Here is a 27,399-nt window from a genome sequence, read left to right on the forward strand (position 1 = left end):
GTTCCTCACTTAAGTGGTTTCTGTGAGAGACTGAAGTCAGTGGCACACACGTGATGATACCCCAAGATACCCTCACACCATCCCTGAACACAGGAGATAAAGCCAAGCAAAGACTGTATCTTTCTGAACCCCACTCACGCTCTCACTGGATAAGAGCCAGGGATAAGATGTGGAATGCATTGTATGTAGAATTATTTAGGAACCCACACAAGAGCAGCTTGGGATGGGAAACAAGAAGACAGAGCTGGTGCCCATGAGAAGTACCAGGGCAAGATGAGAACTCGGCAAGACTGAAGCTAATTGTCTTGGTCCAGTGGTTGTTTTGGTTCCTGTGGCCAGCCAGTGAGGACTACAAAAACACACAGTTCTAATGCCTGAGCCTATTACAGTGCCCTCTTGTCAAAAGGGAATGGCCAGATTCCCACCTGTCCTAAGTTATCTGAGGAGGCTCTACACGCAGTCACAGAGTTCAAATAAGAAGGTGGAAGGAGGAGATGAGACACAGCAGAGAAAACAGTGGGACATGGGTTAGAGTGATAGCCATGCAGAAGTCTGCAGAAGCCTGCAGAAGCTGGAAGGAATGGAGTCCCGCAACCCCACCCTGGAGCCTTCAGCAAATCAGTCTTGTCCACAACTTAAGAACTGATTTAAGACTTTTGATTTCCACAACTGTAGAAGAACAAGTCTGATCTTTTTTTCTTAAAACCATACGTTAGTAAAAAGCTGTTAAAGCAACTCTAGCTAACTGACACAGTCCTTCATCCTGTTTCCAATACAAAGGATGTTCTCAGAAGACAACTTTGAGGAGGTCATTAGGTCATGAGGATGGAGCCCTTGGGAATGAGATTAGTTCCATTACGAGAGAGAGACAGAGAGAGACAGAGACAGACCAGAGAGTTCTTATCCTTGTTCCAACATACAAGGACACTAGGCTAGCCCAAATAAGATTGTCCCTGTTGTCTAAGTTCTCTCTCTGCTTTGGGGGGTGTGTTGAGAATCAGGGGTCCTGAGGTGGTGAACTCACTTGGGGAGATCCCCTTTCCAAATCACTTTTATCTCATCACAAGTAATCATATTTTTTCCATAGGGAAGTTTGTTTCTAAATCTTACAAAACCATGAAGAAAATAAAAATTAGTCATAACCCTACCCCTCAGGAACAGCCTGCCACCATTAATACTTTGTTTTCTAAATTTGTTCTTGAGTTCCCTGAAACTAAAATCGCTTCTGACTCAAACACCGAGCATTCCTTTTGAAGCCATTATTAGAAACTAGCAATGATGACAAGCCAAATAATTAAAATCAACTGCTGTGCTGTCCTGGAGACACAAACAGCAGCCCTCAGGTCTCTATGTCACAGCAACAACTGTCAAAATGAACTCGGCTCTTGGCTGTAAGAGAGGAGGATAAGAAGCAGGCAAGCGGTGCAGGCTCCACTGTGGGTCTCCACAATCAGGCTCAAGTGTGAAGGAGAGTAGCATGGGGCCTGCCATTCGTCGCCAGCACCCAAGCAAAAAGCTGGTGTGCCAGCATGCACTTGCAACTCCAGAGCTGGGCAGGTGGACATGAGTGGATCCCCGGGCTGTACAGGCTAGCCAGACTAGCCTCATCAGTGGGCCCAGGTCCTGGTGAGGCCCTGACTCAGAGGGTAAGGTGAGGCTGAATGAGGAAAGTACCAGATATATCAACCTCTACAACACACACACACACACACACACACACACACACACACACACACACTCCCTTCGCACACCTGGTAGCCAACATACAAAGAGGATGAATCTTTCAGTTGCTCTGCCTCTGCTCTCCTAGAATGGAGGCGGGAAGCAGAGGCACCTAGCCTTCCTGGGGCTGGAGTATAGAGCAGCCACGGACTAGTTCGGGGCTCCAGCACATGCTGTGATCTTGGCTTCTAAAGGAATGTGGTGGTGACCTTTGAGAAAGAGGCCCCATCTCACAGGGGGAAACACAAACTGAGTATATGACGGCACTTGTCACATCAGAGGGAGCTGCCACACAGGCCTGCTGTCCTGACACTCTGCCTTGCCTCAAATCCAAAGAACTGGGACTACAATCTTGAGCCCAGGTCAACCATTTTCCTTTAACTTGATTTCTCTCAGGCACTTTGCCACAGAGATGCAAGGTAACTAACAAAGGTCCGTGACTTCCCCGGAGTCAAGGAAAATCATGAAACCGAGAGGCTCAGAACTCCTTTGTCCTTCCAAGTGCCTGCAGGAGTGTTCCTCACACTCCAGAACATTCCACATCCAGGCTGCCCGTGAACAAGCCTTCTTTCTTTCTTCCATGGTATGAGACAAATTTTTAAACAAAATGTCATCCTCAGGATGCACAAAACTGAGCCAGCAAAGGCAAAAACTTCAAAAAAAACCATTGATTATCCATTAAGTCATTGTGGAACGTCTATCTGAAAGGCCGGGGTCTTGGGGAATGTCAAAGCTGCACCTAAATTTTTAATAAACCAGAAAGGACGGTGTGGAAAAAAAGAGACCTTTTCAAAGCAGCTGGAACTGGATAGGCTCTCAAAATGACTCTTGTCAGGGAGCAGCAATGCTCCTACAGGAAGCGTGCTGAGTCATTCAGACTAAAGCAGAAACCAGAGGCAGGAGCAGTGAACCCTGCTGGGAACTTCAGAGTCAGGTCATCTTCTTTTTCTCCTGATGGGGTCTCATGTAACTCAAGCTGGCCTCGAACTTGTTGTATAGCTAAGGATCTTCCTGCCTCTACCTTCCAGCGTGCTGGGACTATACCATGGCTAACACAGGCAACCCTGTTTCTGCCATGACTGGTATTTCACAGGCTGGAGGAGACTCAGGGGCCCTCAGACTTCCAGTGGACAATTTAAGATACTGTGGGGAGCATGACAGGAGCCCCCAACAGTACAAACCCACTCAGGTCTTCTCTGGGCACTGCGTGTAGGGGTCCCACATACAATTCCATCAGAAGACACACTAAATGCAGAGCTTTAGGAAATTAACCAAGGATGTGCACATCTGACTCAGAGAGGGCTAAGGCACCAAGAAGAAAATGGAAGAGAGATGGGCAATGAGGACAATTCTAAGAAAAGCAGCCTATGTATGATCCCGTTATAAAAACTCCTGTAACTATAATGGAAATTACTAGAGAAACATGTGTCTCTCCTCCCAGAGAAAGAGCCCTGCTTAAAAGTGATCTGGTGCAGGGTGTTTTAGGCAGATTCCATATATACTAGATATAATAACACAGGTAAGGCTATACATGGTGTCTTCTTTACACAAGTAAGAGAGCATCAAGCTCTCCAAGGGAATAACTTCATCCCTGCCATGTTCTTTGCTTCTACAGAGCCAACACCAGTAGATGGCAGAATGACATCTACATGAACGAGCCTTAAGAGAAAAACATTGTCACCTTAGAGAGCCATGGCTGGCCAGACAGGCTCCATGAACACTCTATGGATCCATAAAACAAATCACCTGCAATGGCCCCAGGGAAGATGACTACACATGCTCAACTCCCCAAAAGACGGATGGGGATGATTAAGAACTCAAGACTGACAAAATCATGGTTGAGAGACCTGAGGAGCCTGGCCCACACAATGACCCCCATCTGTCAAATGCTCAGAGGGCCTGAGCATAGCCAATGGCCGTGCCCATGTTTGGTAGACGTCTCCAAAGATGCCAGCTGGCATATTAGTCCCACTTCATTCATGAGAAAACCAAACAGTATTTGGACATAGACTCAGCATCAGTGGATGGCAGAGCTAGGGTTCCACCATGTGTCCCTAGCAGCTCAGGATCCTTCATTCATTGATTTTTCTGTAGTAGCCTTATTGGTTTTTTATTTTATACTTATCCATGCCTTCTCATTGCTCCAAAAGAAATGTTATCTTTTAAATAAAGCACCAGTAAGTCTTCTCCCATAAAATTAAATCCCAAGACATCAAACAAGTAGTTCTGTAATAGGAAAAGATCTGAAAAGTACTCAGCAGGGAGAGGTCCCTACAAAGAAAGCACATGAGCGAAGTATGAATGTTAATCAAGGCAGAATTCCATACTGTTTTTTTGCTATGTGTGTACAGTGAGGTACATGTTTATGGGTGTGCATATTTGTGTGTGGGTCCACGTGTATGTGTGTTTATGTAAAAGCTACAAATCAACCTTTGGTGTCATTTCTCAGCTCTATCCACTTAATTTTTCATGGCAGGGTCTTTTGCCGGACTGGAACTCTCCAAATAAATTAGATTGGCTGGCCAGCCAACCCCAGGGATCCTCCCGTCCCTACCTCCCCAGTGCCGAGATGACAGGCACATGCCACCATACCCAGCTTTTACCTTGGGTTCTGTGGATGAAACGCACACTCGCACAGCAAACACTTGACTGAGCTATCTCCCAGGCTCCCGAATCCACCACATCCTTTAGAGCATCAGTCAGAACTGGAGACATCCTGCACTTACAGGAGGCTCCCTCTATCCCAACAATCACAGGGGTTACAGAATTATGTTCCACATGATTTGGTACCTGGTACCAAATATGTAAAGGAAGGGACTCCTGGGTTAAAATAGCAGAGGTTATTTAAACTAACTAAAATGAGGAGGTGAAAAATGCAAAGATCATTCTAGAACAAATCACGCATAGCATAGAGTGGCCTCCACTCCCCTGCAAATAGGACTCATGTCACTATTGACAACTGCCCTTTTCCAGCTGCACAGCTGTGTGGGCAATGGCTTGACCATCAGGCAGGTGCCAGGCAGCCCCAGGACCAGTCCTCACCTGGAACATTGTGTAAGGTGATGGCCAGGATGAGCAGAGCGATCCTCCTCCAGCTGCTGACCCCAGGCTGCCCTGAGTTCCCTTGCACAGGTCCTGAGGGGGCAGTGCCCTCTGGGAGGGCAGCTGCTGCCACCTTCTTCCTCTGGTAGACCTCGCCATTCTCACTCTTGTCTGTGCAAAAAGAAGAATGGAGAGAAGGGGGCTGTGAAATTGTACACTCCAATTCCTGGGCAGGCAGCAGCAAGAGAAAGCCCCCAAGCCAGAGATGATTCTACATCCAGACTGCCATGGACCAAGCGTCTCCTCTTGGTGGCTCAGATACTCCCTGGGACAGTCATTCAGGAAGGACTCAGGAACCAGACATTCTATGCCCAGAGTTTAGGCTCTAAGAAGGATGAAAATGGCCTCCTAAGGGGAGGGATGCCAAGGGTTGATAAGGAACACAGATTGTGGAATCAGTCCATCACTTTTACTTATTGACCCTGCCACACACCAGTTGAGTGATGCTTGCTAACCAAGAGTTTCACTGCCCTGTACTGTAGTTTCCTGATTCAAAACAATGGATCAATGAGACATTTTCTGGAGGTTAAGGGGTTGTAGGGAGTGAGAGAAGTACTGGTTGACTGTGTGTGGTAGAGATTGGCACTGGTCATGTCAAGTAACCATGGCAGTCCAGCTGTATATAATAACCTTGCCTCTTTGCCCAGCCATGTATCATAACCCTACCTCTTTGTCCAGCTGTATATAACAACCCCACCACCTTGATTCAGCTGTATATAACAACCCCACCACCTTGATTCAGCTGTATATAATAACCCCACCACCTTGATTCAGCTGTATATAATAACCCCACCTCCTTGTCCAGCTATATGTAATAACCTTCTACTCTGTTCAACTCTTATACAATAAACACACTAAATTCCTGGGGTGCTGCAGCTTCCCCATCAGAGAGCACACCCTACCTGATCCCAGCTTTTGATGTTGGAGTGTCTGTGTGTTCGCATTCCTTCATTACCTCACCACTCCAGTTAGATCAGCCCCTGGGACCCAGCAAGGACGCTGCAGAGGTTTGTGACAATTCACCAAGAGGAGGCATGGGAGTGCTTGGGATATTCTCAGTGCTGAATATACAGATTGGTACTGTTGGTAATGTGTTTCCTTTCTCCCAGAACCCTCCAGAATTATGAATATGACTCTCCTCCTGGTCACCCGAGACTCAAGGGGAACACCTCAGGTGTCCGGATCAGCCAATCAGATTCCCTCTCCTAGAATGCAGGGGGATGAAGGCCACAGTGATTTAAGAGCATCTGTAGCAGATAAACAGAAGGAAGCAATGTGCCCCAGTAAGCAGAGACAGGCAAGCATACACCAAAGAGACAGACAGACAGACAGAAATACATAGCAGCCCAGGTCGTGAAGAACACTCAGGGGCTGAGTTTCATATACTAACTATCTGAGAATTCCCCACTTTTATTGACAGTATGACGGCTCAGGACCCAAATTCCAGCCCTTGGGAGGCTGAGGCAGAAGAATCTCAAGTGCAAGAACAGGCTGGAATACAAGACTGTCTCAAAAAAGAATTCCCCTGGTTTAGACTAGAGTGTTGCTGTTTCTCAGACAGTAGCCTTAATGGTATTTCTTAGATGCATAGAGATCCTTGACTTTGGGAGATGGCGGAAACTTCACACTCTGGCACTAGAGTCCAAGCCCTTGACTGGGGGTGACAGGGACCCTGGGCAGTCCTCCTTCCCATCTCCACCCAGAGAACCTCCTTCCAGAAGTGGGAAGTTCCTGCTACGAAGATGGACACAGACCTTCCTCAAATCAGTTTAGGTAACAAGGGGGCTGGAGAGGCAGTTCAGTATCTAAAAGCACTTGCCACTCAAGCCTGACAACCTGAATTTGATGATGTGTAGAACCCAAGTGGAAGGAGAGAACCGACTCCTGAGAGCGGTTCTTTGACCTCCATGCTGTGGCCTGTGTGTCCCATCCCACCGCTGTCACATGCTAAAAACAGATGAAGAACATTTAAAATAGAAACAAAGAACACCTCTGTGGTCTCCTGGCCCCTCGTTGTGCGGACGTATTTGATCGAATGCCTTCTTTGTCACCGGCCTAGTAGGGTTTGTCTTTTGGGATGCTGACCCTAAAGAACAGAGTCCCGTGGGGCTGGAGAGATGGTTCCGCAGTTAAAAGAACTCAAGTGTGGTTCCCAGTACCCACATCAGCCGGCTAACAACTTCCTGTAACCCCAGCTCCTGGGGGAGCCAATGGCTTCTTCTGGCCTCTACAAGCAACTACACTCACACAGACACATGCAGACATACAACTAAAAAAAAGAAAAAGTCTTTTTAAAAAGAGAAAGTGGAGGAGAGAGAAGGGGAGAGGAGAGGAGTGGAGAGAAAGAAAGAAAGGAGGGTAAGGCAGGGGAGAGCAGAGAAGGAGCATGAGAGAGAAGAAAGGAAGGAAAGCCTTTAATTGATCCTCCACAGTACATGACTCACAGCTGGCCTCTAGAGAAGGTGGCATCTCAACAACTCTTCCTAGGCAACCTTTGGAATTCGATCCAGGGTGTGTGGTATTCACACTGTGAGTGTGAATGAGTGTGTGGTGTGTGTGTGTGTGTGTGTGTGTGTGTGTGTGTGTGTGTGTGCGCATGCTACTGATTCTTGGTTCCATCTTTATGGTCGGACATATTAGGCATGTTTCCTGAACGTATGCATGGGTATTTCTGGGCGTATGAGGTGGAAGTAGACTCATACATCTTAAGTTGATAACATCTAGATGACTTGGACTGCAGAGCCTGGTCAGGAGTCCCCAGAATTCCAAGCCCCAGTCTAGAGGCATCATGGGACACTTGAGTGTTGTCCATGAGCCTAGCATCTGCTTCCCTGACTCCGCTTCCCTGACTCCTCTTCCCGGATACTGAGGCTGGGATTCTCTTGTCCCTGCGTATCCATAGATGACACCTGGAAGGCACAAACCTGGAGCCATGAGCTGAGCAAACAAACCCTCTGCTGCCTGGACACAACTGCCCCTGTCCCATGATAAGCCCTGATGTCCTCTCCATGGTGGCGCAGAGCCATCTTGATCAGCAGTCACTTTCAAAAGCACAACGGAAGGCCAATCCAGTCTGCAGCCAAACATGCACAGATGGTCTGGAAGCATGGCTGTGTCCTCCAGGATTTAAGACACATCTAGGGAGGTGAATATGGAGCTAGCCTCCTCTTTCACAGCCTGTGGGCCTGGCCACACGAGGACACAGATGGTCTGCAGTCCCCGAGAGGGTGACTGGTTGAATCAAATGGGCCCAGTGATGGAATCTCAGGCCTCCGATGAATACAGCAATGCTAATTAACTGATCCCCAGCCATGAGAGAAAGTGAATAAAATCCCTAGCTCTCACTAGAGATGAGTTCATTAGGATGACACAACGGGCAGATTCTCACCTACTGAGTGCACACAGCTTCAAATTCCTAAGAAAAGTTTTTGTTTCTAAGCCCTGTTACAAAACTCAGTAAGAGAGATGTAGAGGGACCATGTGCTGTGTGCATCTGAACAGCACCAGCAGGCAAATCACAAGTATGGAAGAAGAGGCCTGGGGAGACAGATCATTCAGTATAGCAATCATGTTGCATGTGTGAGGACCTGAGTTCAGATCCCCAGAAGCCTGGTAAAGATCAGCAAGAGGCTGGCAAGATGGCTGCCGAGTTTGATACCTGGGACCAACATGGTAAAAGGAGAGAACCAACTTCCAATGCACACATCATAGCATGTGTGTGTCTGTGTGCATGTATGTGCACACACACTACACACAAAAAAAATATATAAGTAAATATAAATTCAAGCTCAGTAGATACCTGTAATCTTACTGAGAGTATGATAGGACATGGAGATAAACAGATTCCTAGAATCTCACTGGAGCACAAGGCCAAAGAGAAAGCCTGTCTCAAAAAAGTGGGACCACTAAGGAAGGACCAAAATCCACAGTGTCCCCTGACCTCTACACATGCATATTTGTACACACACAAGTATGCACATGCATGTGTGAGTGTTTTACCTGCATGTATGTATGTGTACCATGTGCATACAGTGCCTATGATAGCCAGAAGAGGGCACTGTTTCCCTTGAAACCAGAGTTACAGATGGTTCCGAGCCATCATGTGGATATTGGGAACTGAGCCCAGGTCCTCAGCAAAAGCAGGGAAAGCTCTTTAATTGCTGATCCATCTTTCCAGCCCTCAGAACTCAATTCTTAGAAAGCCTTGTTACAACACATATTTTTAACGGTTCCTAATTAAGTTGATTCTCTGAAAACAATAAGGAAGGGGAAATATTAGTGGATCTTTTCCTTCCATGCTCTGTGTGTGTGTTTATACAAGTAAAAAAAAAAAAGAATTAAAGGTGGGTGGGCAACATGTGTCTGTAACCACAGTGTTGTCTCCAAGGCTCACCAACCAGCCAGCTGAATCAGTGAGCTCCAGATTTGGTGAGTGACCCTGTCTCAAAAACTAGGGTGGAGAGCCATTGAAGGACCCCCATGTCAATATGTGGCCTTCACATACATGCATCTACAAACATGGACACTATGCACATTATATATAATTAATTATATTAAAGAGCATGTGTCAAAAAAGGTATCCTCATACTCCAACAGTTTCTTTCATTCGTACTTTCCTAGCCCCTTGTCCAGCTCATGACTATGGATTCTGTCTTCTTCCATATCTGGAGTCAGGGCTGTGTCTCAGCAAGGAGAATGGATGAAAGGACCACAGTGTCTGCCATGGGACCACAGCTCTGTCACTGGATTACTTACTCTTCTATTGGTGAGATAAAACACCATGACCAAGGCCACTTATAAAAGAAAGCATTTAATTGGGCTTACAGTTCTAGAAGGTTAGGATTTACAATGGTGGAGAGGAGGCATGGAGGCAGGAAGAGCTGAGAGCTCACATCTCAAACCACAAGCAAGGGGCAGAGAACACACTAGGAATGGCACAAGTCTTCTGGAAATGAACAAAGCCTGGCCCCAGTGACATCGCCTCCAATGAGGTCCCGCCACCTAATCCTTCCCAAGTAGTTCTACCAACTCACAACAGAGTATTCAAACAGACGAGCCTCTGGGGGGCCATTCTCATTCAGACAGCCACATTCAGTTATTAGCTTCACTCAGCAAATGCTGCCACTGTACCAGTTTCCTTGCTGTAAAATGTATGTGCTTGATCGTATCTATGCAGTGAGACTGTTCTAACAACTAAATTACGGGAGAGTGGAGTATAGTGCCTGGCTCACAAAATGCACAGCACAATCCATGGCCGGTTTTATAATCTGCTATTGTGCTTCAGAGTATGAAAGCATTTATTTTCTCTGTGATTTTCTTTTTTCTTTTTTTTTTTTATTTTATGAATGTCCTGGGACTTTTTGCTTAGTTGTGAGTCAATTATTTGCCAAATTATTTCTTTTAAATTCAAGCTATTGCTTCCGTGGTTTTTTTTGTTTTTGTTTTTTTTGGGTTTTTTTTTTTTTGAGTGCTAGAAGTTGTAGTAACCATCTCTTGCCACAGGGAGTCACATTTTCTGTTCCTTCCCTTCCAGAATGGACACCTATCCTGGGAAAGGACCCTTTCTGTGTGTGACATGATGCACCACGCCTTAACTTCATGCACCATGGGCACCAGTGAAACCTGTAAAAGAGCTGGGCCAGTCCCAGAAAAAGAGTCCAGTGCGTGGGGAAGGGGTCTTATTCAAGGTTAGGGAGAAATTCACACACAGATCCAAAAGTCTCTTGTGTGCCTGGTTCTAACTAACTGCTGGCCAGCAACTGGCTCCCTGAACCGGAACCACAGGGAAGCTTATCCTCTGAGCATTTGACACATGCAAAGACAAGTATATATTCATATACATTTAAAAATCAATAGGAAAGTGGTTGGAGATCTGGCTTAGCATGGTAACTCTTGCTGTTCTTCCAGAAGACCATGGTTTGGTTCCCAGTACCCATGTTGGACAGCTCACAGTGACCTGTAACTTAATCTCCAGGGGACACACACACCCTTCTGACCTCTATGGGCAACTGCACTCACATGTGCACATACACACACCTAGACATACACACATAAATAAAAGAATAAAAATGAACAAATAAGAAAGCATTTCCCTCATTGGCCTCTTCAAACTGATTTTGGCCTCAAATTTGTAGAAAAGGATAAGGCTTCAAATAAGATGGGGACAAAAACAAGTCCGTTCCTGTCTTTTGATCTTCTAGGGACCTGTGTCCAGAAGGCTTAGAGGACAAAATGGATTTCCACAGGGGGGATTTTTGACTTGGTAGTAATTTTTGCTGAATGACTACCTGTGGGACACATTAGGCATTTGAGTTGTGGCCCAACTGTCAAGCACTGACAGGTGGGTCAGCTGCACAATGACAATAAACTTGGCCTATCATCTATCAAGAGAACAGTAAAAAGAGGGAAGGACACTATAGGCATCTCTACCCCATAAATGCTCTGACTTCACTGAGTCTTACCAGACAGGGTCCTTAAATCCTACAGAGCCCTTTGAACTGACAACAGAGAGATACAATGTAAGGATCTGGCATAAAAATCAATGTCAGAACATCATTGAAGCCTGATCAATTGAACACAAGCTATGGGTTGAAGGGATCACAACAGGACTGGGCTCTATCTATCCACTTTGCCACAGGGTCATACACCTCACTCCAAACATCTCATCTATGGTCATGTTTCTGGTCACAAAATTATAAGTGCATGCCGAAAGAACCATGGGAACTGACGAAGTCCACAGCAGAAGATGCAAGCTACCATGGCCTCACTGACTAAAAAGTAATAACGGAGGTTGGCGTACTTCCTTCTGCACACCCTAATGTGGTTGCACTGCGCTGAAATATCATATTATATGATGGTAGACTGCTCTTTGCTCCCACTAAACATAACAGAAGCACTTCCTCTTATGGTTAAATACCCTTTCAGGCATTGCCAAGCAATACAGATTAGTCCAGACTTTCTCATACCACTGGGCATGGAGGCTGCTTCTAAATTGTTTCCTTATTAAATATCACTGCAAACACTAACTAATGGTCAGAAATTTGGGGGGAGCAGGAACATGGTGCCACTGACACCATTTTGTCAATCTCATTGGTCATATTTCAGTCAATACTGGGTATTTCTCAAAAGTGCATTCATTTACGGGATAGGGGATATGGTATTTCCCTTAATTTGTAATCTCTTGGACTTCAAGTAGAGTTGTCCATTATTGCCACATTTCATTCTTCTTTTATGAGACGTCGGCCCAAATGAGGCCTCTTTAAGTAATTACCACGTGATTGGCTAATTCCACACAGGCAGGTAATTTTCCCATGATCCACTTATATCTGTCAGTGACTGATGAGGTCTGCCTGGGAGCAGCGGGCGTTAGTATTACACTGCATCCACAAGGCCAAGAGAGACATCCAGCAAATTGTCTCGATTTGTTTTGGGCTCCTTGGGAACTTTCTGGAGATCTTATCATGTCTTTTCTAAAACACTGTATCTGCTTAACTTATGAGAATGTGTCACTGAAAGTTCATGGTCTCTGGTCATTTTCTCTCGATATTGAGACACATCTCTTTCTGGAAGCAGAGGAGGAGTATGAGTATCCCTTCCTCCCCTCAGCTTCCTGCCCCACCCCCAAGAAGTGCCCTAGGATCCTTATAAGATTTGCCAAACAATACCAAAAGAAAAACCTACTGTGAACTGAGCCCCTACTAAGGATGCCAGGCACAGAAAATAAAAAGCAGATTAAAAATTTGTTTGGCTGGGTATGTATGAATTTCAGATTAAGAATTTGTTCATGTAAGTATAACCTAAGCATTGCATGGGAAAACAGTTATACCAAAAATTTATTTTTTGCAATTCAAATTTAGCCACACTGTATTTTCTAAAAAAAAGTGTGTGTGAACACGCATGCACTCACTAGAGTATATGCATGTGTGTATATGTGCTTCACATGTGTGTGTTTATGTGTGAGTGTGCATGTGTGCACCCATGCATGTGTGTATGTGTGTGTGTATGTTTGCACTCATTTATACAGGTGCCTGTGGATGGCAGAGGTTGATGTCAATTGTCTTCCTCAGTTTCTAGCCTTTTTATTTATTTTGACACAGGGCCTCCCCGCCTGAGGGTCACTGTTTTGGCTAGACTGGCTGGCCACTGCATCCCTGAGAACTTCCTGTCTCCATCCCCTCATCCCTGAGGATCAGAACTCAGGTCTTCATGCTTGAGCAGCTTCCCCCGCCCAGGCCAGTAGGCTGCATCCTATCTGACATCATGAATTGTGCCCAGTCAAGGACCCAGGTCCTATGTGAAACAATGGTGGGAAACTAATCACATTCTGCAAGGAGCAGGCAGGCACTTGCTCTGTCTGGAGCCTATTAAGGATGCTCTTCCTGTGCCTTCCACAGCTCCAGGCTGGAACAGATTCCACTGGAGACCAAGGAAACTCTGTGGAAAGAGAACGAAGTATTTGTCATGCTCTATTACTGACCTCTAGGCAGAGAGACATCTGGACCCCACCCTGGAGGTTAAAAAACACAACCAGAAGTTTATTTACAAGCTTCTTAGCTACAAAGGGTTTTTCCATTTATCACTCCAACAAGCACAAGCCACACGATGATCAGAGGTCAGAAGCTGCACATATAAGGCGGCAGCTCAGTCCATTTCCTGGTCTTCTCAGACAGTGCATGTTTTGACAGGCACCAAAAGCCACCCCAGCTGTACCTTGAACACTTATGAATAAGCAAATGGATTTGCATAATTGGCAGAAATTAAATGTACAGCTGCAGAAGAGGCAGGCTCACTATTAGCAAAAGATTTTTCTTCCATTAAGCAAACCGCCCACTAAAATGTTCCTCATTCCAAAGATCCAGGTAAAATAATTTCTACTCTCAGGCAATAGGATCAAAATTTCCAGTAATATTAAAAGCCCATCTATCACATCAGCTGTTCTATGTTAAAGGGACAAACAGCTATCTCATGGACCTGGATTCACTCCTGGTCACTTAATTATGTTCTCAAAAATAAATCTTGGCTGGGCCTCAGAGATGCCTCTCTGCTCCTCCGTAGCTGACCCTGAACCAGGCTGCCCGGTACAAGAGCTCCTGCATGCAAATGAGACTATCACAGACTCCAGGGAGCCCACCATCAGCAAGACATCTGCATCCAAAAAGTTCTTGCAGGGCTGGGGAGAGGCTCAGTTGGTAAAGTTCCTGTCACACACCCATGAGGACCTAAGTTCAAATCGCCAGCACTTCTGTAAAAAGCCAGGCATGGTGGTACACACTTGTGCTGGTTGGTTGGTTGGTTTTGTTTTGAGTCATCTGGAAAGAGGGCACCTCAACTGAGAAAATGGCTAGTCTTGAAGGTTAACATGACAAGCCATTCTAGGACACTTTATGTGGACTCCAGTCCACATGTGGAATGCTATCCTCTGGGTAGTAAAAGCTATTAGCACCTGGTATTAACCACTTTTCTGTGGCTGTGATAAAACATCATAACCACAGCCACTTCCAAAAGAAAGAGTTTATTTGGGGCTTACAAATCCAGAGGGTTAGAGTCCATAATAGCAGGGACAGCAGGAAGCAGACACAGCAGCTGGAGCCAGTGTCTGAGAGCTGGGGACTCACAACTGGAAGCTGACAGAGTATACTTGAAATGGCACGAGTCTTTTGAAACTGCAATGCTTGCCCTCAATGACACATTTCTTCCAGCAAGGCCATACTGCCCACCTAATCCTCCCCAAACAGCACCATCAACTGGGGACCAAGGACTCAAATGTCAGAGACTTATGAGGGACATCTCATTCAAACTACCACACCTCTTAATCAAACTTCCTGTGCTTACCCACAAGAGATGCTCAGGAAGGAACAAGACCCTCTGGAAGATCAGAAATCAAGCCTGCTAATGTAGAAGAAGGGGTGGGGAGATCAGCAGACTCTCACCTCAAGATTCCAGCCACTCCCTCCTATGACCCACACCCAGCTCCATTTAATTCCACCACACTAGTCAAGTTCTGGATTTGAAGACCATCATCCCTTTGGTCTGTCACTGGAGTGAGTAGACATTGTTCAGATCTTCCTACCATTAGTGTCCATTAAGTACTGGGCAGGCCTATGCCTGACCCTTCCCTGCATCTGGCCACCATAAATATATATGAGATTCTTTTTCAATGCACAGGGGAGCGGAGGGGGAAGGAACTTGAGATTAGAAGGCAGGGGCTGGAGAGATGGCTCAGTGGTTAAGAACTGGTGTTCCAGTCTCAGCACCCATACAGGGCAGCTAACAACCACCTGTAACTTTACCTTCCCTCTAGCATTTATGGTTACCTACACACACACATGCACACACACTTTCTTTTTTTATTTCATCAGACTAGGAGGTAAAAGTAACAGGGTTGCCTTGGCAGAACTCACAATTTCCTTACCTAAAAGTCCTTGCTGAGAGGATTTTTTCTCTCACAGCACACGGAGAACGTAAAAGAAAATACAATCACGACAGATGGACTGAGAGAAAAATAAATTTCCCAAACTGAGAGAGGCATTCCTTCACTATCCTTGGGTCCACCTATCAAAACCACCCCCTCGCCTGTCCTGTAAGTCATGACAACATCCATGAAAATTGGCAGCTCCTCTCATCAGAAGTTAGCCCATCCTGTGGGCCACCATAAAAATGAAACCAAGGAGAAAAGGAGTTGTTTCAGCTTACTTTGCAGGTAACAGCCATCACTGGGGGAAGCCGAGGCAGGAACACAAGCGTCTGATGCAGAGGCCGTGGAGGAGTGCTGCTTACTGATTGCTCCCAATGGCTTGCTCAGCCTGCTTTGTATAGCACCTAGGACCACCTACCCAGGGTTGGCACCTACAATGGGCTGTGCCCTCCCCAGTCAATCACTAATTAAGAAAATATCCCTGGGCTGTGGTGGCACACGCCTTTAATTCTAGCACTCGGGAGGCAGAGGCAGAAGGATTTTTGTGAGTTCGAGGCCAGCCTGGTCTACAGAGATCCAGGAAAGGCACAAAAGCTGCACAGAGAAACCCTGTCTCGAAACCCCCCCCCCCAAAAAAAAAGAAAGAAAAAAAAGAAAAGAAAATATCCCACAGCCAGATGTTATGGAGGTATTTTCTCAATTGTGGTTCCCACCTTTCAGTTGACTCTAGCTTATGTAAAGTCAACATAAAACTAGACAGCACTACAGAGAAGCCTCCTTTACATCCTTAGACACAACTCTCATCCCCATGAAACTCACCTCAGACCTTCCTCCCCTTCATAAAGACAAAAATAAATGAATGTATCCCTAGGCTTGGGTTTCTCCAGCCAATTCTACCTCCAGGCTGATGCCGGCATCCTGGGAAAAGTGGGACCTCCAAAGGCCTCAGGTGCTTCTGGCTATAAAGGAGCCTATGCAGTGGACCCCAGTATAACTCCTGACACGGCATGAACATGCCTGTTCCAGACACCACCAGCCTCTGACCCTGCTGTCAAAACGATCACTCAGTCCCATGAGCAAGAGCCCCACGGTATCTCCATGGCACATTAACTGAGCTCTCTAGCCTATGATACTCTCTGAGGGCTTTAGAGAAAGCCTGCTCTAACTACTCACAGAACGGACAGGGTCCAGTCAATGAGAAGGAAGGGCATTTGATGGATGACAGGATGTCTCTTCATGCCCTAAAATAATATACATGATTTTCCTTTGAAGTTCATTAAAATAATTTGTTTCTTTTTAAAATGAGGTTTCACTGTAGTGTTCAAGATGACCCCTCCAAGCTCCTGGGATCAAGGGGTCATCTTGCCTCAGTGGCCCAAGTAGTGTCAGTACAAACATATTGTATCACACCTGGCTGAAATGCCATCTGATAATATTATACATCTCTAAACTATGGAGAAAGTTTAGAAAACACTGATAAGCACCAAGAAAAACTAAAAATTACTTACCACTAAGTGGTGACTTTCTTTTTAAATACTGGAACAAGTTTTAAATTTTGTATACTAGGGCTAACAAAAGCCTTCAATAAAGTGCTTGTCTTGCAAGGGTGAGGATCTGAGTTCAATCTCCAGGGTCCACAGAAGGAGGAGGAGGAGGAGGAGGAGAAAGAAGGAAGAAGGAAGGAAGAAGGAAGAAGAAGGAGGGGGAGGAGGGGGAGGAGGAGGAGGAGGAGGCGGAGGCGGAGGAGGAGGAGAAGAAGAAGGAGAAGAAGAAGAAGAAGAAGAAGAAGAAGAAGAAGAAGAAGAAGAAGAAGAAGAAGAAGAAGGAGAAGAAGAAGAAGAAGAAGAAGAAGAAGAAGCAGCAGCAGCAGCAGCAGCAGCAGCAGCAGCAGCAGCTAGGGATGGTGATGATGATAAGCACATACAATTCCTGTGCAGGGAGGTGGAGATGAAAGGGGCTTGTAGATCTGCCAACCAAGTCTACTTGTTGAGTTCCAGGCTAACCTCAAAAGAGAGAGTGAACAGAGCCTGAAGAATCACAGACGAGGTTAACCTCTGACCTCCACATACAGGCGCGCATGCACATACACACACACACACACACACACACACACACACACACACACACACACCTGCACATATACATGCACACACACATTTTTATACTAGATCTGTGCATGTCCATAGGAGCACACACACACCATTTATTCTGCTGGGACTTGTGATGTTGTTTCCTACAGAGTTGAAGCACGATCTATAAATGCCCTCCTGTATCAGTGGTTCCAAAGGAAATTTCCTTTAGCATCCAGTGGTCAGGGAGTAATATGAAGAATTTCAAGGAGTCAAACCCCAAACTGAAACTAGATGTCCATTTTTCTTTTCTTTTAGAAAAGATGTGTGTTCAGTGTCCTAATGATTTCAAAGTCAGGCACAGACAGCTACCTTCCAGTCCTCCTCTGGGTCGTGCCTAGAACAATAAAAGCTAGCTAGTTGGGAATTATAAATGGCCATTTACAAACTGGCCAAATGTTATTTGAACTTAAAAGGGCTAATACATCATGTTCTGAGACATTGTGGCATAAATGTTACCCTGACAAGTGCTTTGGGAGCCTTTCCTTCTGCAGGCACAGCTTGAAGGGCATATTAAAGAGAATACGTGAGTGAGTGAGTACGTGAGTGAGTGCATGTGTGCTCGAGTGCACATGTACATGCACCAGTGTGGGGCCAGACTTCTTTCTGCAGCCTGGGTTGTCATTACGCTGACCAGTTTTCAAGTCCATCACTTGCCAGCTGTGTTTCAAGGTCTGCCACCTTCCACATTCACAGACACACCAAGAGCAAAGGGCAAGGGTCGGCTCTGCACAGGATTCTGTCTGCAGAGTTTGTGTGGTGACTGACACACTGGGGGTACTTTAATATGTGTGGCAGGGAGCACAAAAGCCAATGGGGGGGTATTTCCTGGGAAAGCATCCACACACCCACATGGAGCATTCCGTGCCTGCTTTCAGGGACATTGTGATCTTCTTTAAGGTTAAGGATGTAGTTGTACAATGTCCTACTTTATTGTTAGAACAACATTCCACATCCACAAAGATCTACTTCATGGACATTCAAAGGTCAGCTAACTTTCTTTAAATGTCTGGACAGCAAAATGTTTGACTTTGAGGGTCATTCTGGATTTGTCATAACTACTCAACTGACTGTTGTAGCCCAAAGATATCCACAGACAATATGTGGGTTGTCGTGTCTGTGTTTCAATAAAACTTTATTCGCAAAACCAGGTAGCCGCTCAGATTGGACCTATTGCTGACACCTGATATGAACATTTAAAAGCACGACTTTAAAAAGATCTTGTTAAGTTTCCTTATTTTTTTCAGATCCCTGAGTAAGTTAATTGCTTAGGCCCACCAAATGGATCAGCATCGCACAAGGTCTGAGGGAAAGCTCTTTCCTGGAGGGGGCAAAGGGCATCACAGAGAATGTGCACTGGGTGGGTGAGCTGCGTTCTTCAGGTAGAGCAGCAGCCAAGACTGCAGAAGCTGCCAAGCTACAAGGTGAACCCTATCAAGATGCTCCCAAATGCCCCAGGATTGGGTGAGCTCATAGCTAATCAGTAAGGCTCAGAAGGGACAATTAGCATATCACTCAGATGTGCATAATTTACACAACATGAAGCTAAATGTTTGTGTCTAGAAAAGTTTGTTTTCCTGATTAGCTAAATACCCCCTCCCAGCAGTATTTTCATGCTATTAATGTAATCAGAGAATATCTCAGACCATACAGGGGTAAACATCACTCAGATGCTCAGGAAGGAAGAAACACTGTAACAATGATAGGCCTATCTCCCAACTCGTAAGGACAGCACACCTGCGTGTTCTCTGTGAACAGAATGTGGAGGCAAATTGTGCTGTCAGAACCTTGAGGATCAAGGGTCAGGAGGAAAGGTCCATTGGAGCTGAGAGGTATGAGGGGAAGCACCTGGCTCTTTCATAGGCTGCCCCTTGGTTTAACATTTTGTCCCTGACCCAATTCTTCTTTGGGGTGGGTGGGTTCCTGTTTCCCTTGCCTAGAACAGAAGAGCTTCTGGGAAGTCCTCTCTCATCTTTATGGTGAATCTCAATCTCTCTCTCTCTCTCTCTCTCTCTCTCTCTCTCTCTCTCTCTCTCTCTCTCTTTCTCTCTCTCTCTCTCTCACACACACACACACTAATATAAAAAGTAATATATATCTGCAAACATCAACTTAGACACATTTCCTCTTTCTTTTTCTCTCACACTCATGCACAGAGAGGAGACAGATGGACAGAAAGACAGATGGGCATATATGTGTGACCACATGCTGATTATGACTTAGTCCAATTCACTGGTGTGGCAATTCCTCCAAACCCTCTCCTGGGGACTGTCATCAAAGCAAGGCATGGTGGGTGGGTCAGACAGGCAGGGGTCACTGCTGGCACAGCCTGTGGCCTCCAGTCCTCCCAGCAGACACCAATCAACAGTCTAGTGAAGCCACAGGAGGCTCCTCACACCCTTGTCTTCTCTCTCCACTATGATTTCTCACCTTTCTTTTTATCCCCCCAGGGAAGTGTTGACGGAAGCAGGGAAAAAGTGCCTCTGGGGCCTGAAAACCAGAGTCCATCTTCACTAGCTGATTTTTAAAGTTTTATTTTGCAAATAGTACTACACATATCAATAGGGTCGGATGTCTTCACTTCCAAGCAGCTAGTGCTCTGCTCCCCTCCCACATCTGTAATGGAGCCCCACTACTTTCTAATCAAAGGTCTTTGGGGACTCCTGTGTCTCAATTTCCCCACTTGCTATTTGGGGATATGACTCATACAATAGACCTGCTGTGGAAGCTCTTCAGAGTGGGACCCCCTTGCCTAATAGGCTGGGAACAAAGCCCAGTTCTCTGCTTCTAAGATGAAACCTGGGATGGATTTATAAAAGTACAATAAGAAAGACGAACAGTGTCCCAGCACACCTAATGTATTCACAATTGAAATCTACCTGTGGTGAAGGAGAAAAAAAAATTGGATCAGGATTGAATTTGGTACAGAATTGTCAAGTACCATTAAATCCCAAATCTCCAGGTTAGCAGAGGAGAACCATAGTCGGCCTGTAATGCAAACATGCCTTAAAATTCTGCAGTCATGTTGACATTTTCAACTTCAGAAAGGATTACCTGCAGCTAAAGATAATAGAGACTTTCCATCAATAAAAGGGATGCCCTTTAAGGTGCTCTGAATTACCCTGGAATACAAAGTAACATTCTTTTATCTTTTCTTTCTTTTGCTATTTGAAATAGTAGATTTGTTCTTCTAATTAAGTTTACTTAGGGTAACACCGATACAAGTTTGTACTTCCTAAAAACATGTTCTGGCCAGGCAGATGTGCATAAAGTAGCTTAATTGCATCCCTGAAGCATGATGGCTGGCTGCCTATAATCCTACTGTGGTTGGTTAGATAGACAGATGGATAGATAGATAGGTAGGTAGATAGATAGATAGATAGATAGATAGATAGATAGATAGATAGATAGGGCAGGTAAGGTAGAATCAATGATGGATGGATGGATGGATGGATGGATGGATGGATGGATGGATGGATGGATGGATGGGTATATACAATCAATGATGGATGGATGGGTGAGTGGATGGATGGATGGATGGAAGGGTAGATGGGTGGACAAATAGACAAATGATAGGTAGGTATATGGATGCATGGATGGATGGACATGTATATATACACATACTGAAATATGTACATGATCTATATATAACACATATAAGCTTAATTATTTCATCAAGCCATCCAATTCCCATTTCCCTAGTAAGTTTCTAAAACTCATCATACATGATTTTTGAAAAAACTTCTCCTGTCCTGGGTCTATGTCAACTTCATGAAATAGTGCTGGACTTTTGTAGGAAGAAAAGGCACCACCCTTTGGTTCATGGTTTTGTCTATAACAGGGGCAAGGAAGAAAGAGCCAAGAGAAGCTGGTTTCTGAGACGGGGGGAGGGACTCGCCAGCCCATTTAGACCGAAGTTCTCAGCCAAGGGGACACATCTCATTTTTTTGTTGAAATTGAGGCTGCTTCATTTTCTATCCTTTTTGCTTTTTCTTACCTTTGTGGGGTGTGTGTGTGTGTGTGTGTGTGTGTGTGTGTGTGTGTGTACATGTGTTGTGTGTGGGAGGGGTGTGTGAGAAGTGTGTGTGTGTGGTGTGTGTGTGTGTGTGTGGTTTGTCTATGGTGTGAGGTGTGTGTGTGTGGTATGTATACATGTGTGTGGTGTGAGACGTGTGTGTTGTACGTATGTTGTATGTGCACACATGTATATGAAGGTGCCTACAGCTGTGCACTCTCTGAGGCTTGAGAAGGACCTTGGGTTTCCTGCTCTGTCACTCTCCACCTCATTCCTTTGAGACAGGGTCTCTCCCTGAACCTGGAGTGAAGCTAGCAACCAGCAAGTCCCAGCAATCCTCCTGTGTCCACATTCACCCCCTGTAGTGCCAGAGTTACAGGTGTGCAGCTATATTCAGATTTTTACATAGGTTCTTGAGATTTGAACTCAGGTACTCAACTAGCAGCTACCCTTACTCAGCCATCTCTCCAGCCCCAATTATGTATAGTCTCTACACCCAAAACTAGATACAATGTTGAGATACTTAACTGACCTGACAAGAGCGCCAAGTGGATTCTGGGGCCCTCTGCTCCCTGAACACAAACCTGGTTTGGAAGGGAGCTGGCAGGCAGAGATATCTTGGGTTGAGCCAATGGAGCAAAGAAAAAAATTGTTCTGAGAGAGCAGAAATAAAAGAAATTAGGAATCCAGCTGAGTGGGACTGAGGGAAATTAGTGTGGGAGACAGAAGAGGCTGCCCCGATGCTACAGAGTGGACAGTGCCAGGGAGAGAATTAGACTAAATGAGGCAGAGCGGAAGCAGCATCCCCACGCTGCTCCTTCTCAGACAGGGCACACCAAGTACAGGAAGAAAAACCTACCCAGTGAAGAAGGAGAGAAAGGAGGCACACGGCCAGAGAGAATCTGTCTTCTCTTGATCTCCAAAAATCCAAAACATTGGCTGGAAACAAAGGAAAGGTAGATGGTCTCGGTGGCGTTCAAATTAGCGCTGGTTACTACTCATGTGAAGAAGGGTCACAGGGCCAGGAACCTGAGGGACAGCACACAACTCTACATGTCCAACCTCCTTCCCTCCCTCTCTTCTCCCCCCCCCCCACAAACTCACACATATAAAACACACAAGATATACAACCACACTTTCACACACATACACAACTATGTGGGAGTCATTCTTAGAACCCATGTTCTGGGTCACCCAGATGTTACGAGCACCCTCAGTATCACAGTCTAGAGGAATAAAAGCAGCCCAAGGAAGCACCACGGGACCTGTTATGAATGTGATCTTCCAGCCAACTGTGGTGGCATACAACTGACTGTAATTCTATCACTTGGAGGCTGAGGCAAGATGGTCACAAGTTGAAGTCACCTGGGCTACAGGACCCCCATTCAGGATAAATAGGAAGCTTCCCAGGCTGAGCTCCTAAGAGCTCCTGCTAACTCTTCCCTGGACTCTCCATCAGGGGATCTCAGCCTCATGACCTCAGCTATTTCCCTCCCACAGTGTATGTGCACCACACACACACACACACACACACACCACACACACCACACCACCACATACACATACACACACAAAGAGCCGCCACAAAGCACAGTTGTCTTTTCTTGTATTCCTAAGAGACGCAGAATGGCAGGCTAGGCTAGGGTGGATAGACCAGTCACTGAACTGCCTGGCTCACGAGCACAGAAGGCCCAATTTGAAATTCTGGGCATGGAGGTACACTCTTCTGACTCCAGCCCAGAGAGTAGACAGGAGGGTACTTTACTCAGTGAGCCCCCAAGCCAATAAGAAACCTTGTCTTTATTTCTGTTTAAAAGGAAAATAAAGTAGCTAACACCTTAGAATCACTGAGGTTGTCCTTCTGGCTTTCACACTAGTGTGCACACTCATCCACCTGCCACACACAAACATGAATGCACATCTATACACACACACACACACACACACACCACACACACACGATGGAATCTACAACCTTGCCCATTTGCAACCAGGGACCTGGACAGAAACAAGGGTCAATGCAGTGAGACTCTGGAACCTACTTTGAGAGTCTTTGTCGTCGAGGAGGACCCAAGGGAAGCCCATGGACGGACTCACATCCTGGACGTCTGTGTGCAAGTGGTGAGGGGAGCCAGCTCAAGTGTGTGCTGCCTGCAGGATGCCCTGCTCAGTCTCCTTATGAGGTCCCTGGATTATTCCCATGCAGGCGAGCAGGAAGCCATGTCCTATCCAACAGGGCTGGCTGGCACATTTCCTGAAGTCACGGGACCAAGGTACCTCTGGAAGTGGCCAGCCCTGACCTCCCACTGGTGTCTGTCCCACAGAGCCACCAGAACCCTGTGTCTACTGAGAAAGCAAGAGCTCACAGGCTATGCATTGCCAGAGGCAGGTAGTGGGGGTGGGGTGGACTTACTGCACAGTGTGTTTGCTGCCATGGCAACCCTGATCAACTGGGGATGGGGAAGAGGTGCTTTGCTTAATGAAATCTGGGCAATGTTGGAATGCAAGCCCCAAGGAAGTTGATGCCCAATTAGATTTTCTCTTGCCCTCTTTTTAACTTCTGCTTCATGTTGTTAAATAGCTTTAAAATATACAGATTTCTCCCTTTTGGTCCCCCAAAACCCCTCCAAAGACCTTCCATGAACCAGAGATTGTGCCTCCTCCTCCACAGCACACTGGCACAAAGTAGCTCCCAAAGTCCACCAAGTTCTCTGCCAGTAGCAACCTGGCCACCAAAAAGTTCTTCTGACATGCTAGGGACTACACACAGAGCTGGCACATGCTAAGCACACGCTGTACCACTGAGCCGTCTTTAGCCTTCGAAGGGATTCTGTTTGTTGAGGCCTTTAGGAATGCATTAGCTTCCCCATTACCACCTCCATGTCTCCCTGGGGACACTCAGCCATCCAAGACAAACAATCTTTTGCTTTAATGTGACTGAGGATCACATGGAAAGTGTTAAAATTTAGATTCCTGGCCTCCTGCAAGTCACAGGGCATCAACTCCCATGCTCTATCCTAGCACTTGGACAGCTGGTGTGGACAGCACAGGACTTGCACTGAGATGGACAGCTTTCCCATAAAGGTGCACGTCCAGGTAAACCCCCGTGAATAAATCACTGACCGTCGAGGAAATGGCCCAGTCAATAAACGACTTGCTGTACAAATGTGAGGCTCTGAGTTTGATCCCAGAACCCACACACAAAAAAAATCCTACAGTAATGTGGCAAAAACCTGTAATCCCAGAGCTGGGGAAGATATTTGGAGCTAGCTGGCCATCTAGCTGAACAGGGGTACTCCAGCTTCAGTGAAAAATGTTATTTCCCAAAAATAAGTCAAATAGATGATAGAGGGAGACACCCAATGCTGACCTCTGGTCTACATGCACCCATGCAAGCATTTGCACGAAAGAAAAAAATAAGTTTGGTCCCATAAAAGAAACCCCTGCATTTCAGTCCTGCACCCAATTCTTCTTTGGGGTGGGTGGGTTCCTGTTTCCTTGCCTAGAACAGAGAGGCTTCTGGAAGTCCTCTCTCATCTTTATGGTGAATCTCCAAATCTCTCTCTCTTCTCTCTCTCTCTCTCTCTCTCTCTCTCTCTCTCTCTCTCTCTTTCTTCTCCTCTCCTCTCTCACACACACACACACTAATATAAAAAGTAATATATATCTGCAAACATCAACTTAGACACATTTCCTCTTTCTTTTTCTCTCACACTCATGCACAGAAGAGGAGACAGATGGACAGAAAGACAGATGGGCATATATGTGTGACCACATGCTGATTATGACTTAGTCCAATTCACTGGTGTGGCAATTCCTCCAAACCCTCTCCTGGGGACTGTCATCAAAGCAAGGCATGGGGGTGGGTCAGACAGGCAGGGGTCACTGCTGGCACAGCCTTGGCCCCAGTCCTCCCAGCAGACACCAATCAACAGTCTAGTGAAGCCACAGGAGGCTCCTCACACCCTTGTCTTCTCTCTCCACTATGATTTCTCACCTTTCTTTTTATCCCCCAGGGAAGTGTGACGGAAGCAGGGAAAAGTGCCTCTGGGGCCTGAAAACCAGAGTCCATCTTCACTAGCTGATTTTTAAAGTTTTATTTTGCAAATAGTACTACACATATCAATAGGGTCGGATGTCTTCACTTCCAAGCAGCTAGTGCTCTGCTCCCCTCCCACATCTGTAATGGAGCCCCACTAACTTCTAATCAAAGGTCTTTGGGGACTCCTGTGTCTCAATTTCCCCACTTGCTATTTGGGGATATGACTCATACAATAGACCTGCTGTGGAAGCTCTTCAGAGTGGGACCCCCTTGCCTAATAGGCTGGGAACAAAGCCCAGTTCTCTGCTTCTAAGATGAACCTGGGATGGATTTATAAAAGTACAATAAGAAAGACGAACAGTGTCCCAGCACACCTAATGTATTCACAATTGAAAGTTACCTGTGGTGAAGGAGAAAAAAAATTGGATCAGGATTGAATTTGTACAGAATTGTCAAGTACCATTAAAATCCCAAATCTCCAGGTTAGCAGAGGAGAACCATAGTCGGCCTGTAATGCAAACATGCCTTAAAATTCTGCAGTCATGTTGACATTTTCAACTTTCAGAAAGGATTACCTGCAGCTAAAGATAATAGAGACTTTCCATCAATAAAAGGGATGCCCTTTAAGGTGCTCTGAATTACCCTGGAATACAAAGTAACATTCTTTTATCTTTTCTTTCTTTTGCTATTGAAATAGTAAGATTTGTTCTTTCTAATTAAGTTTACTTAGGGTAACACCGATACAAGTTTGTACTTCCTAAAAACATGTTCTGGCCAGGCAGATGTGCATAAAGTAGCTTAATTGCATCCCTGAAGCATGATGGCTGGCTGCCTATAATCCTACTGTGGTTGGTTAGATAGACAGATGGATAGATAGATAGGTAGGTAGATAGATAGATAGATAGATAGATAGATAGATAGATAGATAGATAGGCAGTGTAAGGTAGAATCAATGATGGATGGATGGATGGATGGATGGATGGATGGATGGATGGATGGATGGATGGATGGTATATACAATCAATGATGGATGGATGGGTGAGTGGATGGATGGATGGATGGAAGGGTAGATGGGTGGACAAATAGACAAATGATAGGTAGGTATATGGATGCATGGATGGATGGACATGTATATTACACATACTGAAATATGTACATGATCTATATATAACACATATAAGCTTAATTATTTCATCAAGCCATCCAATTCCCATTTCCCTAGTAAGTTTCTAAAAACTCATCAATACTGATTTTTGAAAAAACTTCTCCTGTCCTGGGTCTATGTTCAACTTCATGAAATAGTGCTGGACTTTTGTAGGAAGAAAAGGCACCACCCTTTGGTTCATGGTTTTGTCTATAACAGGGGCAAGGAAGGAAAGAGCCAAGAGAAGCTGGTTTCTGAGACGGGGGAGGGACTCGCCAGCCCATTTAGACCGAAGTTCTCAGCCAAGGGGACACATCTCATTTTTTTGTGAAATGAGGCTGCTTCATTTCTATCCTTTTTGCTTTTTTCTTACCTTTGTGGGGTGTGTGTGTGTGTTGTGTGTGTGTGTGTGTGTGTGTGTTGTGTTGTGTGTGGGGGGGGTGTGTGAGAAGTGTGTGTGTGTGTGGTGTGTGTGTGTGGTTGTCTATGGTGTGAGGTGGTGTGTGTGTGGTATGTATACATGTGTGTGGTGTGAGACGTGTGTGTTGTACGTATGTTGTATGTGCACACATGTATATGAAGGTGCCTACACTGTGCACTCTCTGAGGCTTGAAAGGACCTTGGGTTTCCTGCTCTGTCACTCTCCACCTCATTCCTTTGAGACAGGGTCTCTCCCTGAACCTGGAGTGAGCTAGCAACCAGCAAGTCCCAGCAATCCTCCTGTGTCCACATCACCCCCTGTAGTGCCAGAGTTACAGGTGTGCAGCTATATTCAGATTTTTACATAGGTTCTTGAGATTTGAACTCAGGTACTTCAACTAGCAGCTACCC

The 27,399-nt window shown here is 45.7% G+C and overlaps 1 protein-coding gene across 3 annotated transcripts in view; it reads right to left on the reverse strand.

The window, feature by feature from the left end:
* Slc39a11 (solute carrier family 39 member 11) overlaps positions 1 to 27,399 on the reverse strand; it is a 410,909-nt gene that overhangs the window by 138,311 nt on the left and 245,199 nt on the right. For all 3 annotated transcript variants that reach the window (XM_036196367.1, XM_036196368.1, XM_036196366.1), the window contains exon 6: positions 4,765 to 4,935. In XM_036196367.1, coding sequence (XP_036052260.1) covers positions 4,765 to 4,935 — 171 coding nt within the window. The remainder of the gene's footprint in view (positions 1 to 4,764; positions 4,936 to 27,399) is intronic.

The sequence above is a fragment of the Onychomys torridus genome, chromosome 8, assembly GCF_903995425.1.
Source record: "Onychomys torridus chromosome 8, mOncTor1.1, whole genome shotgun sequence".
NCBI classification, from domain to species: Eukaryota; Metazoa; Chordata; class Mammalia; order Rodentia; family Cricetidae; genus Onychomys; species Onychomys torridus.